Here is an 18,452-nt window from a genome sequence, read left to right as displayed (position 1 = left end):
ATTACTCAGTAGAACAGTCTGACTCACGGTGTCATCTTACAAAGAACGCTAAACTCATCACACAGCAACTAACACTCAAACGGTGTACCTGAATAATATACAAGTAGCAATACAAGTTTAGAATAAAAAAAACAACTATTTTAATGTTTTTCCAGAATGTGTTGCGTCCAAGCAAAGCATTCATTGGCGCTTGCCAGGATACTGCAATGATGTCAGCCTCCCTCTGGCTCTCTCTGGTGTACAGAGGCAGCATTGCTGCACCATTGATCCATTCATCCAGCCATCCATTTTCTATGCCGCTTGTCCTCCAATGAATGCTTTGCTTGGATACAGTGCATTATGGGAAAACATTAAAATCGTTGTTTTTTGAATTTTAAACTCCTATTGGTACTTTTGAGTAACCTTTTGAGTGTTAAGTTGGTGTGTGATGAGTTTAGCGGTCTTTGTAAGATGACACCGTGAGTCAGACTGTTATAAAGAGTAATGACCTCCTGCAATTTCCTGTGGGTTGACAAGCTCGTCTTGAGTTTTTTCATAGCTCGTGATTGTCCGGTGCGGCTTCTACATGTACAAATCTGTTTTTTCCTCTCAATTTGGTGGGTGCGGCTTATACACCCGCATTTACGGTAAATGATTTACTTTCTTTGTGAGGTACTATTCGGCTAACTAACTTTTTGTTTTCCAGAATGGAGCAGACTACCGGTTTCTGGTCCGGCAGAACTTTGAGCTCTTGCGAGCTCTGGACGAGCTTGAGAAGACTTGCAGCATACTGAGGGATGAAAATGGCCTGCTGGTAGGATTAAAAGCAACCGTTCATGTTCAAGTATCCAAGTTCAATTTCAAGTAGAGCTGCAGCAATTAATCGATTATCCAATTAATCAGCAGCTATTTTGGTATTCTATAAATCATTTTTTAAATAAAAAATGTAAATATTCTCTGATTTCAGCCAGAGAATATTTATTGATTTCCTTAGTCATCCGTGAAAGCAGACCTATTATCCTTGATATTCACACACATCAGCTTGGACTTTGGAAAAGAGTCAGCAACATTTTGGCCTCTTTTCTGATATGTTGCGGACCAAACCACTAACCCGGGTCTGTCCAAACCATTTCTGCCAACGGCCACAAACAGAAAAAAGGAATGGGGGGAAGTTTGATATTTTATACCTTTTATAAAAAGGTAAAAAAAAAACAAAACAAAAGGAGATAAAGTTTATATTAATAGTACACGTTGTCACCCATAACACAAAGCCGAGTTGTAGGCTGTTTTTTTTTCTGTAAGTATAAAAGACGTCTTTGCATTTCTGTTGAGAAAAATGTAAAAGTGTCCCCCGCATCCTTTGATTTTTCAGTATGCGGCCCACAATGGAAAAGGTTTGGGCCTAACCGATTACTCTAGTGATGTGCAAAGTGTGGCCCGGGGGCCATTTGTGGCTTTCATGCAGAGTTGCATCATAACCTCTTTTTGCCTCTCGCGCAAAAAAGCGTAAAAGACGTCGAAATACGTTTTTGAGATCGGGCGTTCAGGATTATAAAAAGGTATAAATACGGGTTATAGTGCATTTTTGGGTTCATCCTAAAGCCGATTATCCCAAACCTATTGTGAATCGTTTTGAATACATGTTTTTTTTTAATGATTTTATTGTTTGGCATTCAGCATTTCTTACCATACTGTTTCTTTCCCCCATGTGCTTAGCGGAAGAGCAGCGCTCCAGAGACTGAGGAGAAGGTCAGGCGACTGAGGAGGAAGAACACAGAGCTGGCAGTTCTTGCCAAGAAGCTGGAGGAGAGAGCCAGAAAGTTGCAAGAGGCCAACCTCAGAATGGTAAACTGTGCAAATAAAGTACCTCAAGTGTTGATGTGTGTTGCCCTCGCTCTGACACAAACCTGAGTTGGTTAGCATCCTACACATTACGCTGTCTGCTGGTTGGGATACTAAACCATACACTTCCTTCTTGTAGGTGAGCTCTCCATCGCTGATAAGGCCCGGGTCAGTGGAACAGTACAAGAGAGCGTTTGCACGGCAGCGAGCACGTGACCTTGCCCAGCATGCTGATGCACTGTTGTGTAAGGACAAGGAGATTGCGGCACTGCAGCGGGACTTTGAAGCACTAGAGGCACAACAAGGCACTATGAAGGTAGACATGTTTACATTTCTCAAAAACTCATGTCATCCAGCACCATCATATTTGTTGCTGTGTTTGGTCTGCCCCACCGCCATTTGTATCAAGTTATCACTGATCTTAGAAAGTTGTTTTTTGTTTGTTTTTTTGAGCCTTGCTGTCAAAATTACTCCCCAGCCTTGCTTCATGCTAATGGTGACACAAGCTTGCTCTCTGCTGGACAACAATGGTACTGCAAGAAAAGCCTAAAAAAACTCCCAAACACAGGCTGCTGATGTCTAGATTGTCTAATTATGGTAAAAATCCTATTGAGAAAGTCTTAAACAGCTTTTCTATTCTCTAACTACGAAAATATTCCATGTATTAATATTGAAACCTACTTCGCGGGATGACTGGTGACCACTCCAGGGTGTACCTCGCCTCTCGCCCATAGTCAGCTGGGATAGGCTCCAGCTCATCTGTAACCGGAATGAAGACAAGCGGAGAAGTATACAAAATGGATGGATGGGTGGTAATGTGATCAGTACAGTACAGTTCCAGGAACTGAATTGTCATTTTGTTGCATTGCAGCAGTTTGCGTTTTTCCAGATCTCCTCCAATGCATGCATCTGTGTAGGGTTCCCCGGCCCCAGCAAACAGACTGGAATTTGAGAAGCTTCTCAGGCAGTCTCAGAGGGAGGTGCTTCGCCTCCAAAGGCAGCTGTCTGTCACATCATCCACACAGCACCCAAACCATAATCCTGATCCCGGTGGCCCAGAGAAGTGTGAGATCCCCGCAGAGGCAGCGAGTGTGGAAGAAAAGGTAAAAATCGCTCCCTCACATGCATGCACTTATTAAAGCAACTGAAACTGTGATGAGGATTGACCAAGCAGAACATTTCGCACGTTTTTTTGGGGGGGGGGGTTTACCTCCACAGAGTTGAAGGACAAGAAACCTTGTCTGGCAGTGTCGCATTCGTCCCTAAATCTGAGGATATGTTTACGCTGGCATGCATGCTGTTTCGCCGCGTTATATAATGGCATGCCGTTTGATCCGATACTAATCTGCCACAAGCCATAATGAGATGATTCCCTGTCTTGAACTTGGACCTGATCAAAGATGCAAAACTCCCAAACACTGATCCTCTCTTTTTTAAAAATGTAATACCTAAATCATGTGGCTTTAATTCCTAGAATCACATCTTACCTTTTTGATGCTTGGATATGTTGACCCCTGGCAGTAAAGATGTATGATGTATGAATCTCTTACATAATACACCATTTACATGATTTATTATGGACACATTTTGTCATCTGTGGGAAAGCAGTATCTTCTATGACATTGAATTTCTTGTGTATTGATATCGTTACATGTGAAATATGATGTCATCGCTCTGCACTGCCTGTGATGTACAGTTTTTCCCTCCTGAAGCTCAAATAAGAATACCGATTGTGGTAATCTCTGCTTTGTGGGACGCACACACGCACTCACAGTGGCACACGCACACCCAGAACGGGGCCATGTTGTGTGAACTCTAATCCCCTCTAACAACAGAATGGTACAGTCCGGTAATCCGCTCTCTGTTGCTGTGGCAGCGGTGAGAGGGTTTTGGGTGGTAGGTAAGACTCTAGCTGCACCAAAGACTTTTCTACCTAGCCCTGCTCTGGATAACTAGCAGGCCCAGCAAAAGCCTTGATGTTGCCACACATCGCGCAAAAGGGGTAGGTCATTTGATGAGTTTGTGTTGTGTTTGTGTCGTCACGTTCCACGCCAGTCCTGCTCAGCTCACGACAAATACGTCGCTTGCAGGTAAGATTTGATCCGTGCAAAACTCAAAAGTTGGGTCATGACATGAATCCGGGTGTCATATCGTGAATCTGGCTTGGTGACAGTGCTTGCTCAAGGCATTTCGTGTTGCTTTAGTTGATTACGATGTTTCCAGCTCCTGGAAGTGTTATATCATGACTTGCAGCAACCAAGGGGATTTAGCATTTAGGTTTCGTGGTTGTTTTAACATTCATTGCATGCAGATTGACAACTGTTTTTTTTGTTTTTTGAAGTAAATGCCAGTGAGCATGCATGAAGCCTAGTCAAGGGCAATCAAACACACTTAACATGTAACACAGTTTGGAAGCCTCCAGATGCTGCATTTATACGCACTGCCCATGATTGAATTCTACTGCGCCGGAATGCCGGACATCGACGTGATCTGTTTCAAACAAAAAATGAAAGGCCAGGCCAATCCATTAAGGTGCTTTTAAAAGAAGTGATCCAGTTACCCGTTTCAGTAGTCTGCAGGGATTACACCAATGTGCTTATGGCTCTCAGTGCATGCAGAATGGGGTATCTCTGCTTCAGAGCACCAAGTCTGGGGGGTGCAGACCGTGATACATCACAGTGGAAGGCTAGTGCATGTAGAGGTGGTTTTATAAACGAAAACTCCTTTCACGTCAGCTAGGGATGTTCGGTAACGTGGACATCTCCAATTTGTCTGTCCATCTTAAAACAATGTTGAATTTAATGGCGTTGTCATGGTGCTTCCCCTCGTTTAGGGAAAACACTGCTAATGTGGTAAACCTACATCTCTACACAATCCCAAAACAGTGGAAGCTTGTTTAGCGTCATGAATCCATTCCAGAGTGTCCAACCCAAACCAAACTTAGTTTAGCGCATACCCTTTTCCCATAAGACCTCCGCCAAGCGCCGTAGTTCCCCCATATTGTGGTTCACATCACAATAATAATCCTACATTTTTCGGATCAGTCTTTGATCTCTTGTAGAACCTGTTGGGAACTTGTCCTGTATTTTTTTTTCCAAGTGCTCTGAGCATTTTTGGTGGCGTTCTAGGCACAAATGCCGAAAATGGTCTGAACTCGCAAAGAATCCTTAAAAAATTCCTGGATCCAGGCGGTGATCCGGGTCAACCCCAAAATGTAATCAGTTCCTCCATATCACATTTCCAAAATTTTATCCAAATCCATTCTGAACTTTTCAAGTTATTTTGAAAAAAAACAAACAGATAAACATCTGAGCATCTCTGGAGTTTGCATGTTCTTCCGTGCGCGTGTGGGTTTTCTGGGTACTCCGGTTTCCTCCCACATTCCAAAAACATGCAAGTTAGCTTCATTGCCGACTCTAAATTGTCCATAGGTATGAATGTGAGTGTGAATGGTTGTTTGTCTACCTGTATATGTGCCCTGTGATTGGCTGGCGACCACTCCAGGGTTTACCCCGCCTCTCGCCCGAAGTCAGCTGGGATAGGCTCCAGCATACCCGCGACTCTAGTGAGGCTAAGCGGTGGCATAGAAGACAGATGGATGGATATGTCTACTATATTAGGTAATGCGAGTGTAAGGGAGACTGTATGGGTGTTATTTTATGTCTAGAGGGCTCAAATCATGTTTAAAAATGGCATTTAGAAGGTTGTAAACGGGTTTTCTACGCTAAACTAGCTATGACTATAGTTAGAGCCACATGCTGATACAGTATGTGGCGATTGAAAGTGAGACGATGCAGGGGGAAAATAGTGTGCCTGTGTTGCTGTCTACCAGCTCTGGAGCCTGCATCCTTCGGAGGCCGCATTTGAAGGCGAATGCCCTCATCGCGCTGTGCCGAGACTGTCCCACTTTGCAGGTTTCTCCATACAGAGCCAGCTTGCCCAATAGGCAATATAGGCAAATGCTAAGGGTGCCAGTAAAACAGGAAAACATTCAGGTTGTGGCGCTCACGAGTCAGTCTGAGGTTCTTCAGTTGCTTGAACAGGACGTTGCTCTTTACTCTTTACTCAAGCAGTAGCAGTGCTGACAACAGAACAAGCTCAACATGCAGTGAAATGAGCAGGGAGGGTCACTAAGCAGAACACAGACCAGAGTCACTGCAACATAAAAGATTAAAGGGATAAACACACAAAAGGTAAGTAACACACACAGGGCAACTGCTAATACTACAGGGAATGATAACATAGCATAGCAGCAAACGTGTCGTTTCATCCTAACAAGCGCTGCAATGCATGCTGGGAACCCCGAATCATTGCAGCTATGCTACAATATAATTCATTATATTAAAACTAGTTCCTATTAACTCTTAAAATGGAAAAGCTCACATTGAATTGCCCAGTTCTAATTACTAAAAATGATAATGTGGCCGAGGGGAGGACCGCTGACGTTATGCAAGCTCAGCGTGAATAAAGGTCGGGAGCCACGGATTGAGGAGGCACTTTTATTTTTCTCTCAGCTTTGTGTCAGCGTCACACACAGCAACCGTCCAGGCGTCCCAACCCACACGCACCTCCGGCCTTCACAACAAAAGTGCTGTGTAATTACACTGTATTTCTAATATATTACTCGTATTCCTATTATTCGTTGACTAATTTACAGGATTTACACGTTATCTTACAAATTAAAGACAGTGACAATTTAGTTTTGTAAGTGTGTGTAAATCACCTCCATGTGCATCCCACAAATGACTTTCTTTTCCCTTCTGCATCGTTACAATGCTTTGCCACCTACCACATCCAAGATTCTTGGTCCTGAACAAATATGCTCTTCATTCATTTGTACATTTACGCCATTTTAAATCAACATTTCAGAATGGTAACAGTTGCTGCGGCTAGGAAATGTCCCGAAGACTGGAGTGTCCCGTATAGGGGTATGAGGGGTCCTTCAAAGGTGTCACCTCCTCAGAGGTTCATCAGACAGAACTAGAACTCTCTCAGCCCTGTCAGTGACTGGTTAGTCAGCCTTCTTCCTCTAACTCACCTGGGGTAGACTCCTGTCCCTGTTTTGTGATCCTGAACAGAAAAATAGAAAATGGATGGATTCATATCATTTTAGCAGCATTTATGGGCTTCATTTTTTATTCCTATATTTTTGTGGTTTAAAAGAAGAGATCCAAAAGAACAGATTGAACAAAAAAAAAAAAGCATTATCTCCCAACTATAGAGGGCACCGGTATGTAAGCCGCACTCACTAAATTTAAAGACAAAAAAAGATTTGTACATATATAGGCCACCCCTGTCCATAACCCGCAGGTGTCCACGTCGTAACACGGGATATTTAGTACACAGAAATACTTTTTAAGCTTTTGATGAAATAAATGCAGTGCCGAACAGACGGCCAGTTTAACAGTAGCCTACCAGAAAAAACATTCATCGCCATCCTCATCCTCCTCCTGGGAACTAAAACCATGAAAGTTGTCTTGGTCAGTGTCAGAATTGAACAGACTCGTAATTCTTTGTCACACACTTTGTTAGTCTCTCTGTCTTCCGTTGTCGCTCTCGGTGTCACTTTTGTCTTGAGGCAAATGAGTCCTTTAGCTTGAGCCGTCCTCTTCATCACGCAGTAGTCCAGCCTTTCGAAACCCGTCGGCGATTGTGGACGGTTGGCGGTCCAAGCAGTCCAAACAGAAGCTGTAGTAATTCTACACTTAAGATCTGACATATTTAAGATGTGTCAGATCAAAACAGCATCGCTGCATAAGACTTCAAAACGTGATGTTAGCGTCCACTACTTCCTCAAGCTGCACTCTAAGCATCATGGGAGCTGTAGTGCTTTTAGCCGCAAAGTAGCCGCATCACTGCACAAGCCGTAGGGTTCAAGCGTGAGAAAAAAGTAGCCGTTTATACACCAGAAATGACGATACGTTTTTCACAGTTACGCGTTAAACTGCTTAAAAATAAAAAATAGAAAAAACTGCTTAAAAATTGCCTTTCGGCTGGCTGCGTCCACACACACTCATTGGGTACGAGGCGGGGCACATTTTTACCAACCATGAATTAAGTCTCCAGTTTGTGTGCTTAATATGTTTCCTTTGTCACACTGCTGGTAGGCTATTCTGTAGTTTCCCTAAATGCTTTGTATTTTTGTTTCATTTTTGAAGCCTATCTCATCTATGGAGCAGGTTTAGGACAGACTTTGTACCTGTACTGTTTGGCAGCTCAGGTGTGCAATACGGGTAGTCTGTATGCTTCCCTGTGCCACAACAAATATGGGTCTGGGACACTGCACCTGTTGCATTTGTCCTGTAGTTTGTTGAGCAGCACACGGTTTAAGGGAGGACAGACAGATATGACAACAACAGGTACAATAACACCTGTTGGGATGTGGTTGGGGAACCCGCAGAGAGAAACGACAACAGCACAACAGAATCTGTTGGGATGTGGTGGGAGAACCTCTTGATGGGCAGAGTGAGAGAGGAGAGCAAAAAACAATATTAGACAACCCCTCGTTTAGCGTGGTTAAGTGGTCCCAGTCCCGACCGTGATTAGTGCATTTCCGCCAAGTAGGTTTCCTTATTTATTTATAAATGAAGTATTTTCTTAGTTAGAGCATAGAAAACCTGTTTCCAACCTTCTAAGTACGGTTTGTAACATTATTAGAGTCCTCTAGACAGGAAATGGCACCCCTATAGTCACCTTGACACTTACATTACCCAATATTGTAAATATAATCAAAGAAAGTCAGCCATTTAAGACATAAATAATGCATGGTTGACATAGAGGATCCCACCCTGCCGTGGGTGCTGCCCACTGGTGTTTAAATGTGAATGAATATGTGGTGGTGGTCTGAGAGGTCGTAGGCGTTTCTGTCAGTCTAGCCCAGGGCAGCTCTGGATGGAGATGCAGAATACCACCAATTTTTAACTGTGGAGTGAATGGATAATGGTTTCATTGTGAAGCGCTTTGGGTACCTCGTAAAAAGGCTCTATGCAAATGCAACCTGCTATTTCATCTATGGATGTTTTTAGAATGTGGGACAAAACCGGAGTACCCGGAGAAAACTGTTCTATGGAAAGTGTACAGTGTAAGTGCTGTGCTGCTAGTCACAACCTTCATCATACACTAACAATGCTGCCATGTTATGATCCGAGCTCGATATAAAGTTGCCTGGTGCTGTTTTCCACCATCATTGCGTCCCGTGTCCATTGCCATAATATCAGATACCTGCTTCATCAAGTCTCTTCTCTTGCACTCGCTCATTTTGTCCTTTTCTTCTGCCATTTTTACCATTGTAAAGCCTCTTGGAATAGTCAGTGCAACAGACGTTTTGTAAACTCGCTCGGATCTTTACCTGCTATGAAGGCTTTGCCAGGTGCCACACGGTGGAAGAGTGGTTGGCATGTTGGCTACACAGCGAGGAGATTGAGTGTTTGAATCTCCATTTGAGTAACTGTGGAGTTTGCATGTTCTTTCCATGCATGAGTGGGTCTACTGGCTTCCTCCTACTTTCCAGGAACATGCATGTTAGGCTAATTGGAGACTAAATTGTCCACAGGTGTGAATGAGTGAATGAGTGTGACCAGTCCAGAGGATACCCTGCATCTCGCTCAAAGTCAGCTGGGATAGCCTAATGATGACAAGCGGTATAGAAAATGGATGGTTTGTCACCTGCAAGGCCTTATGTACACAGGTGTGTACCTTTCCAATTCAAATCCAACCAGTGGAATTGATTGGCCGATAGACTCCAAAGTATGCTGTTGGAAGAGGCACAGTAGGAAGCATGTCCATATTTGATGAAGTGCACTGCGATCATGTTCACTAGTCAGACACACACGTGTGCTGTAGCTGTGGTTGGGTTAGGTTGTGTCAACCTCACTCTCTGAAGTCCCAAGAGCTGCACTTGACAAGCTGACAGCTCGTTGGATGGCTCAACTCTCATCCAGTGGGGATGCGTGTAAAATGTAAAATGTTGACTGACAACAGTGACAACAACGAGGCCGTACCGGCGCCGTTCCATGCTAACCAGTTAGCTAACGTCAGTGCGCCGTGACGGTTAATATGCCTGACTTTTGGCAACACAACCCACACCTATGGTTTCAACACATCGAAAGCCCAGTTCCGACTGTTGGTGAGTGGAGAGTAACTTGTGCCACGTACCTCAACTCCTCGACTCCTCGACTTGTGAATCACATCTCCACGATGTCATTAAACCATTCACGGAGAAGTTCAGACATTTCATCCAACAAGAACTCTGTTTAGCATCCTCATTTAAACCATGCAGACATTTATGACTCTGCCTTTTAAAAGCATCACAATCAAGAATCATTAGGAACCGGAAACTAAACGAGGAATCGGAACCGGAATCATTCATATTCAAACGACGCCCAACCTTAGCTCCTCTATGTTCTCTTGAACAAAACAACAACTTTTAAGTCTTTCGAGGTCTTGCAGGTATTTATGCATAAATGTAACAACTTTGCTTACAGCATTTCCAAGTATATCCAAGCGTGATGATACCGCGTATAGGAGGAACTCCGGTTGAAAACGGGGGTGTGGCTGAGTGTTGGTGATCCTATGAGGTCATGGCCTTGGCTTCACTAGCACAGTCACTTCTTCATTGAGCATCAGGAGGTTTGTGCTAAAATTAGATAATGATTCCTGACCCTCTTGCACTTAACAGCCCGACCCCACCCAAGTGGGTCACAGGCAGCAACAGTCAGTTTCCAGAATGAGCGCTATGCAGTAATTACTAAGGTGACTAGCATGCTGTGAAATGTTTAAGTCATTATACTCGCTCTAATTCAAGCTTCCTGCTAATGTGTTGTAGTCATGCCGCAGCTTTGAGGGAATCCCTGTGGATTATTCATTGAGTGGAGTTGGACAAGGAGGAAAGAAGCTTGCTAATAATCCTTCACTCACAAGTTGGGAGTGGGGGATGTCATGTTTAGTGTAACTACTAGTCTAATGGTATTTGGAGTCAGATTTCTTTGGGAACGGAACCTTTGGTACGAGGCGTACCGAATTCCCATGCGGTACACATGAACTCATTCAATACCAAAGACGTATTTATACGTATTTCTTATTATACCTATTTTTCCTTGTTGGCTGTGCAGGATGACTGCTTTGAATGACTGACTCGAACAATCTCTGCTTCTCCTTCGGCAGGTTGTAAGAGAGGCCCCGTGTGTGCCGTTAGATGAGTATCCATCTAGGTGTGAGAAGACTCCCGGAGAGGAGGAGGAGGAGTCGGGGCTGCCAGTGACGCCCCACTCGGGCCGCAGCCCGACCCTCTCCCAGCAGGAGGAAAAATCAGAGGAGAAGTGTCTTTACTACCTGGTCAGTGTGTCCTGCTTTATGCGATGCCAGCCTTGCTACGTCCAGCTGTAAACACCAATCCCACGTTTCAGCACCCGTTTGCTGTCTTACCCGCAGACCAAGTATTGTGAGATTTGTCATACGGATGCGTATTACAAATAATCACACTCAACCACAGTAGTAATATTTAATTGTCCCGTGGCTTGAAATAAGCTGATTTCTCCTATGCTGGCCCGACATGTAAGCTGCATTTAAAATAATTAAATGATGCTCAGCTTTGTAAGGGCTCTTTGCTATCATGATGCTCTATGTCAATCATAAATGACATCGTATTCTGGCAGCCACAAACCAAAAAATCTTGGACCTTAAACTGTAGACATTTCCTCTTGGCGGGGGGGGGGGGCTATTCTGCGAAAGTGGCTTGACCAACCCAGACTTTGTGCTCAGGATGCGACGCTGCAAAACCTGAATTCCCCAAACAAAAACAAAATGAAACTTCCACGGTGGTTATCAACTTGCTTTGTCAAGTTCAGCTTCACATGAAAGGCGGCGTTAGATGTCCTATTCTGCTTGCGCTCAAAAATGCAGCCATCCCAGCTGGTGTATTTTACAAAAAATGAGTAAGTAATTATTGTTAAGGATTATGGCCGCTAAAAGCAACACTGTTGCCGCCAATAGAGCGAGGGAGGACCGCTAGCATGCTAGCAAGTTAACACTGATTATTATGCTAACTATACCCTACTGAGCTTTTCATTTATCAACGCACAGCACTGCACTACTTTAAAAACATTCATTGGAGCAACAACTTTGGTTTTTCATGTTATAGTTTCATGAAATATTTTAGGATGTTGTATCTCGTGTGACCACTAGATGGCAGTGTTTTGTGTGTGACGTGTTTTGTTCCCACTTTTTTAATTTCTTCCTTTTTAAAGTAAAACGAGTGTTTTCATGCCGTTGATAGATGCCTCAGAGTGTTTCTTCCTCCAGCAAATATTGTAATAAAAGAAGACTAACGGGCTGAGACTCCTGTGACATAGTACGTCTGCTGACGTAGGCCTAATTAGTACTCTTTCATATTGCATTTTATTCCTGGCGCTCGCCGCACAATGTGAGCATATCTAGCATATTCCCTCTACTGAAAATGTATCTGGCTTATAGATGGATAATATCATCAGGGAATGCTCTTTTTTTTCCTCCATATCCCCTCGAGAACCTCGTAGGTTCTCAATAAATGGTGACGCCTTCTGGTGGCACTTACATAGCCCATTTTAAACTGAAAGCCTGGACCAGGTTATGAGTTACCATGGCGATACAGCTGCTTGAAAAGGGAGCTACCTTCGCTGAACACGCAAGTCCGGCTTTCCACTCAACACAGCTCGCTAACCCACTGAACTCGCTTCCGCAGAATAGCCCCACCCGGATCTGGCCCAAACAACAATTCCAGAACCGAATGAACTGTGATTGTCTTTCTAGGAGCGTGAGCTGACCAGGAAGAGAAAAGAATGTGAAAATCTTGAGCATGAAGTCAAGAAGCGGCAGAGGAAATGTCAGGATTTGGTAAGTGGATTTTTTCTTATCGTATTTTCAGGACTACAAGTCGCATCGGTCAAAGAACGCATCATGAAGGAGGGAAAACGACGTAAGACACACTGGAGTATACCACAGTCATTTCACAAAATGCAGGACCAAAACCAGACACCTCATCTGGAAAAACAAGTTATTCAACTACACCAGGGGTGTCCAAAGTGGCACAATTTGTGGCATATCCTAAAAATATCATTTAAAACGAAAACTGAAAATAATGGAAAAATCAGCAATCATTGTGCAAGAATAAAGTCAAAATATGAAAAGAAGAACAATGAGGGAAACTGTCATTTTAGATTTCATTTTTTTCTGAGATCCAAAACAAAATAAAGTTGTCCTTTTTGGAAAATTTAATTGAGGACAAAAAAGTAATAATATTATAAGAATAAAGTCAAAATATGATGGGGGTAAAGTCATAATTACAAGAAGAAAATTTACAAGAACAAAATTGAAATAGTTGGAAAATTAAAAAAACAGCAGAAATGGAAAAAACAGCTGCAATCTTCTGAGAATAAAGTCAAAATATTAAGAGAAAAAAGTCGTATTCTAATGAGAAAAAAAGCCACAACGTTACGAGAATAAACTCATAGCATCGTGAGGAAAAATAATGTCATTTTATTAGCATAGAGTTGAAATGGTGAAGAAAAAGAATTATTTTTAAGGTGGTAATATTATGAGAAACAAATTAAAAAATATTTAAGAATATCCACTTCCTGTTTATTTACACACACACGCACTGTAAAGCTGTTTTTGTGATGTTCATGAGAATGAGGAAGTGTGGTTCCAGGATGAAGGGACTCGAGCCGTGTGTGAGGTGGAGGTCCATGCAGCGTACGGTGTTGGTATTGTACTGCTGTTGATGTGTTCAGGTCACAGTGACGTTAGAAGACAGCATCAGACGCTCCGCTGCGCTTCCGTCGTAACAGAGAGGCGTGCTTGCTATGGTGCGCATGCGTCAATTCCACTCAAAAATGTCACGTAATTAATTAAATCAATTAGTTACACCATTAACGCGATATTTTTGACAGCCCTAAAAAAAATCTGAACTAAAGTGCGACTTATAGTCCAGAATATGAGCTATGCCTGCAAGGCTTCCACTGTGGACTTTTACCAGTCTAAACCTGTGTTGACATTGTTTCATTTTGACAGGAGAGCCAACTTGAGGATGAGCGAGGCAAAAATGAGCAACTAAAGGAGGAGGCAGATCTCCTCAGAAGGAAGGCACAGCTGCTCGACCAGGTTCGTGTCCCACTGGCCTGTCGAGCTCCTGCACGACCCCTCCAACACCGTCATTGCGTAGTTCACCTGCCAGTGACCTGCAGAATAAGCAACACGAATGTCCATAAGAATGCTGAGGTCGTCCTAAAATAAAGAGAATGATCCGTGAACCTGTCGTGTTGCCCCTCAGACTCGAGTTGACAATGAGGAGCTGAGGGAAGAACTCTCTAAAGTGACCGCTCAACACAATTCCGTTCTCGAGGAGAACCAGAGACTCCGTGCCAAACTGGAGAACCTAGAGCAGGTCCTAAAGGTACGACAGGATTGAAATGCCTTTTCTAAATGGAGCTGAAACATTGACCCCTGTCGATTAACTCTGTGAGCAGCATATGCGAGAGGTCGCTGAGCGAAGGCAGCAGTTGGAATTGGAACATGAGCAGGCTCTGGCTATCCTTAAGTTCAAGCAGGATGAAATCAAGCGATTGCAGCGGGTAAGAAGAAGACACATTCTGACAGCTGTGACATCTTACGCCCAGCAGGAGGCGACCTTAGGGCACCAATAAACCAGCATGGCTTTGATAGAACAACTTTTGTATTAAACATGAATCATTTTAGTGACTTTGTCTTCTTTTTCAGGCTCAGTTATTTGCCAAGAGAGAACATGAAGGGGTGGTTCAGATGCTGGAGGTGAGTTTTAAATACCATTGGTGTAAAATGGTGGAATAGATGAAAAGTACCACGCATCGTGTTGAGACTTTGTGCCTCAGCGTAAACACCTGGCAGCAACAGTTGGAACAGATGGCTGCTACGGTTCATGTGCTAGACCAGGGGTGTCCACGTTTTTTCCACCGAGGGTCTCATACTGAAAAATCAAAGAATGCGGGGGCCACTTTTACATTGCGGAAATGTTAAACCCACGTAGAAATACAATGACTTTTTTTTATATATATATTTAAAGAAGAAAAAAAACTATATAAGTATTTTTTCTTTAGTATTTCAACTCTATGCTACTAAAATGATGAATAAATAATTTCCCTCATACAGTAATATTAGTTTGTTCTTGTAAAATTATTACTTTTTTTGTGCATGGCTCAGATGAAGGGTACCCAAGTGTTACATTTTGGGTAAAATGTCAAACTGCTGGATAGACCTTGGTAATGTTATCAACACAAACTTCAAACATTGCAAAACACACACCCAACATACCAGAGCTGGAGACATCTTCCATTTCCCACAGCAACCCTCCCAAGTTCACTCTTTCTTAAATGTAAAGTACATAACTCGGTGTCCACTTTATGCTGTTATCTCTGCATGGATTTGACTTTTGTTAGAAAAGTAACTTATATTTGAGAGAGTTTCATAAAATAAATAAAAACAAGTGACACATCTAGATCTTGAGTTAAAGCTCTTAAAATATGGCAAAGAAAAAAGGACCTTCAGTCCTTACCATGCCATTGTTGTATCACTACAAAGACTACAAATCCCAGCAGCCGTTCTTAAGACTGTAATGACATCAACTCTGACCTATCAACTCCACAATACAAGCTAATCATTGCAGCACTGTGGCAACATGAGCCAGGATTCATCTCAGCACGGACGTCTTCTCCTTACGTTACACTTTTTTGCTAACTTTTTCTTTATTTTTAAAAATATTTCAACTTCCTGTATGTTTTTTATTGTAATATTATGTCTTTATTGTCACAATATTTTGACTTTATCATTGTAATATTCCAACTTTTACCCAGCCTAAAATTGTTTTGTTCGTTTCTCATAATAGTACGACTTTAAAAAAATACTTTTTTTTGTCTTTAATATTTCAATTTTATGTTGTTTTTTTCTCTTATTATGACTTTTCTCTGATAATATTTTGTCCTTATTCATGTAAAATTACTGCTATTTTTACTGTTTTTTTGTGCGTTTTCATGTTTAATTGTATTTTTAGAATGTGAGGGCCAATGAAAAAACAGCCGCGTGTCATAAATGGACACCCCTGTGCTAGACCTTGTTTTGTTTTTTGCCTGTGCCAATTTGGTTGTTAAGTGAATTGTGTATTTTATTTTAGGAGTTGACCCAGCTTGTGTTGCGGAGGGAGCTGGTAGAGTATAGCTGCCCCTGTTATAGTATCTCTTCCTTCCTCTTTGCTTTGCTTGTTGCGCATTCTGTCCCTTTATGTATGAACTCAGAAGCATGACGAGAGAACGTCTCTTACCCTCCTGAAAACATGAGTGGCGCCAAAGCCTCACGGCCTGCATGGGCTGTAATTATTCAGATTGGAGCGATGATTTGTAGTCCAGGAGGCTGCTGAGGGCTAAGAAACATTCTGGTGATACTGACTCTCCTGACAGGATGTTCTTGCTGACTCGGCCTCAGTCTGCTGCTTCCTATTACCTTATTAATACTCAGAAGCATGTATGTGTTTTTGAATGTCTTTTTTTTCCCCCCTGTGTTAAATCTGTGCTAACCAGAGTACACTGGACTGCATGCAGGTACTGTTGACCTTTAGCCTACTTGATCCCATCCACCACATTAATGAATCTTTTGCACACAGAATCCTTCCTAACCTGTAGGTAGAAACAACTTCAACTAGCTCAGTTAGCTTCATTTAAGTCAATCAGCCTTTGGAAGTTGACAGGCTTTTATTATGGTGTTTGCTTAGTAGGTTGTCTTAGTGGGGGGGAATAAGTATTTGATCCCCTGCTGTTTTAGGTTTATCCCTTACAAAGATAATTTTTATGGTAGGCTTATTATATGACCATACAATTAAATAAACCATTAAACCATTAAATAAAGGTTGTGATAGATATTTAGGGTATAGAAGGAAATAAGTACTTGATCCCTAAAGCCCCCACCACACTAAGCACGAAGCGGCACGAATCAAGCAGAATCAGCCGGAATGAAAAAGTTTCAAAATTGGCGCTACGTTCGGGAGAGGATTTGACATTTGTAAGCTTGACTCCTTTTTTCCTTGGCGGCGTGACCTGATGTGCTGGCGGACGCTGTGGAGCTTGGCTCCTTTTTTCCTTGGCGTATGAAGTGACAAGGAAGCGAATATAAAGCCAAGTGAATAAGGTGACGCTTCATAGTGATGTTTCAGCGGCAGCTGGCTGCGTTTTTTTTCCCCCCGAATGTGATCAGAGTGTTTGGAATGCTGCCGGAATACCGTAAGATTTAAAATGCAGTTAGAATACTTTTCGAATGCTGTTGGATTTTTCCTCTTCAAAATCACTGGAAAAGTTTTTGGCACATTTCAGCCCGCCACAAGAATGGGCCCTTATATGTGGAATGCACTCAGAATGCAGTCATCATTTTTAGAATGCACTTGGAATTCTGGCTCACTCTGCCTCCAGTGTGACTGCGGTGGAAGCAAGACGCCACTTCGTACTTGGTGTAGAAACTAGGGCTGTCAAATGATTGCACGTTTTAATCAAATGAAGCACAGTTTACAAATTAATGAATCATAAATATGCAGGAAATATGCCCTTTTTACTGTATTTTCTGAACAAAAAGATAAATGACAGGACACAATTTGATATATTTGCATCTATTAACAGCTCCAAATGACCATGCACCAAACATGGCGTGTGTTGGTTGGTAGGGGATCAAATACTTATTTCCCTCAATGAAATACTAATGAATTTCTAATCTTTATGCTCATATCTTTGGAAGGGGCTCAACTTAGCAAATCAGCCAATGAAACGCTGATTTGTACATACATCTTCAGCTCAGCGTGTGCGGCTCACTATGAATTATATACTTGCTATTTGAGCCTAGATGAGAGCTGACAGGAAATGTTCAGACCGTGTGTGTGTGTGTGTGTGTGTGTGTGTGTGTGTGTGTGTGTGCGTGCGCGCGCATGCAAAGGCTACCAGGAAACCCCCTCACCCCATCCCACCGTAAGCACACACAAACTAAGCACCATATAGAAGCTGAGTGATGCTAGGGCTAAACTCTTGTCACTGTTTGGCAAATAATCCCTCATCTTCTTTGAGAGAATGACTGTCATTCCCCACCCTTTCCCCTCTGATCCTTGTGGCAACTAGTGTGATGTGTCTGGCACTGTACAAGTTCACAATTCATATTTTCTACTTGTTGACGTTGTGCTTTATCTGACTACAACAAATAAATGATAAGACTTGTAAGATCAGATGTGAAGTATCTTGAGGAGGGGCTCTCAACTGGTTTGGCTGCAGGACCCACCCACCAAATAAACACAATGACTACAAAACAAGTTACAAAGTCAGGAATGTGCGTGCAATAGAAATTTGTTGCAAGTATGAATGTGTATTAGGTCAAAACAGGATTTCTGCAATAATACATTTAAATCTTTATGAGATAAGACATGACTAAACTAACCGCATGGTCAATGAATACAGTATCAATTGGATCATTTTGACGGCCTCCACATATTGCCCCGTGCATGCGTGTCTGTTTTCCTCATATCTTGCCTCCGAACAGGCAGGAAGAGGGCACCTCAAACATATCCACCCGACCCAATTTCCCATCTGGGGGGGAAAAAA

The 18,452-nt window shown here is 42.6% G+C and overlaps 1 protein-coding gene across 21 annotated transcripts in view; it reads left to right on the top strand.

Annotated features, from left to right (window-relative positions):
• The window catches only part of LOC129168673 (RIMS-binding protein 2), a 63,024-nt gene that overhangs the window by 17,218 nt on the left and 27,354 nt on the right, over window positions 1-18,452 (top strand). For 12 of the 21 annotated variants that reach the window (XM_054754190.1, XM_054754188.1, XM_054754189.1 and 9 more), the window contains 12 exons: window positions 686-793; window positions 1,696-1,824; window positions 1,961-2,137; window positions 2,739-2,924; window positions 10,984-11,154; window positions 12,607-12,690; window positions 13,867-13,956; window positions 14,126-14,248; window positions 14,322-14,426; window positions 14,572-14,622; window positions 15,998-16,030; window positions 16,401-16,421. In XM_054754190.1, the coding sequence (XP_054610165.1) occupies window positions 686-793; window positions 1,696-1,824; window positions 1,961-2,137; window positions 2,739-2,924; window positions 10,984-11,154; window positions 12,607-12,690; window positions 13,867-13,956; window positions 14,126-14,248; window positions 14,322-14,426; window positions 14,572-14,622; window positions 15,998-16,030; window positions 16,401-16,421 (1,278 nt within the window). The remainder of the gene's footprint in view (window positions 1-685; window positions 794-1,695; window positions 1,825-1,960; window positions 2,138-2,738; window positions 2,925-10,983; window positions 11,155-12,606; window positions 12,691-13,866; window positions 13,957-14,125; window positions 14,249-14,321; window positions 14,427-14,571; window positions 14,623-15,997; window positions 16,031-16,400; window positions 16,422-18,452) is intronic. The other 9 variants (XM_054754192.1, XM_054754181.1, XM_054754198.1 and 6 more) reach the window with 5 other exon arrangements.

This window comes from Dunckerocampus dactyliophorus, chromosome 16 (genome assembly GCF_027744805.1).
Source record: "Dunckerocampus dactyliophorus isolate RoL2022-P2 chromosome 16, RoL_Ddac_1.1, whole genome shotgun sequence".
In the NCBI taxonomy this organism is placed as follows: Eukaryota; Metazoa; Chordata; class Actinopteri; order Syngnathiformes; family Syngnathidae; genus Dunckerocampus; species Dunckerocampus dactyliophorus.
This window is presented reverse-complemented; position numbering and strand designations above follow the sequence as displayed.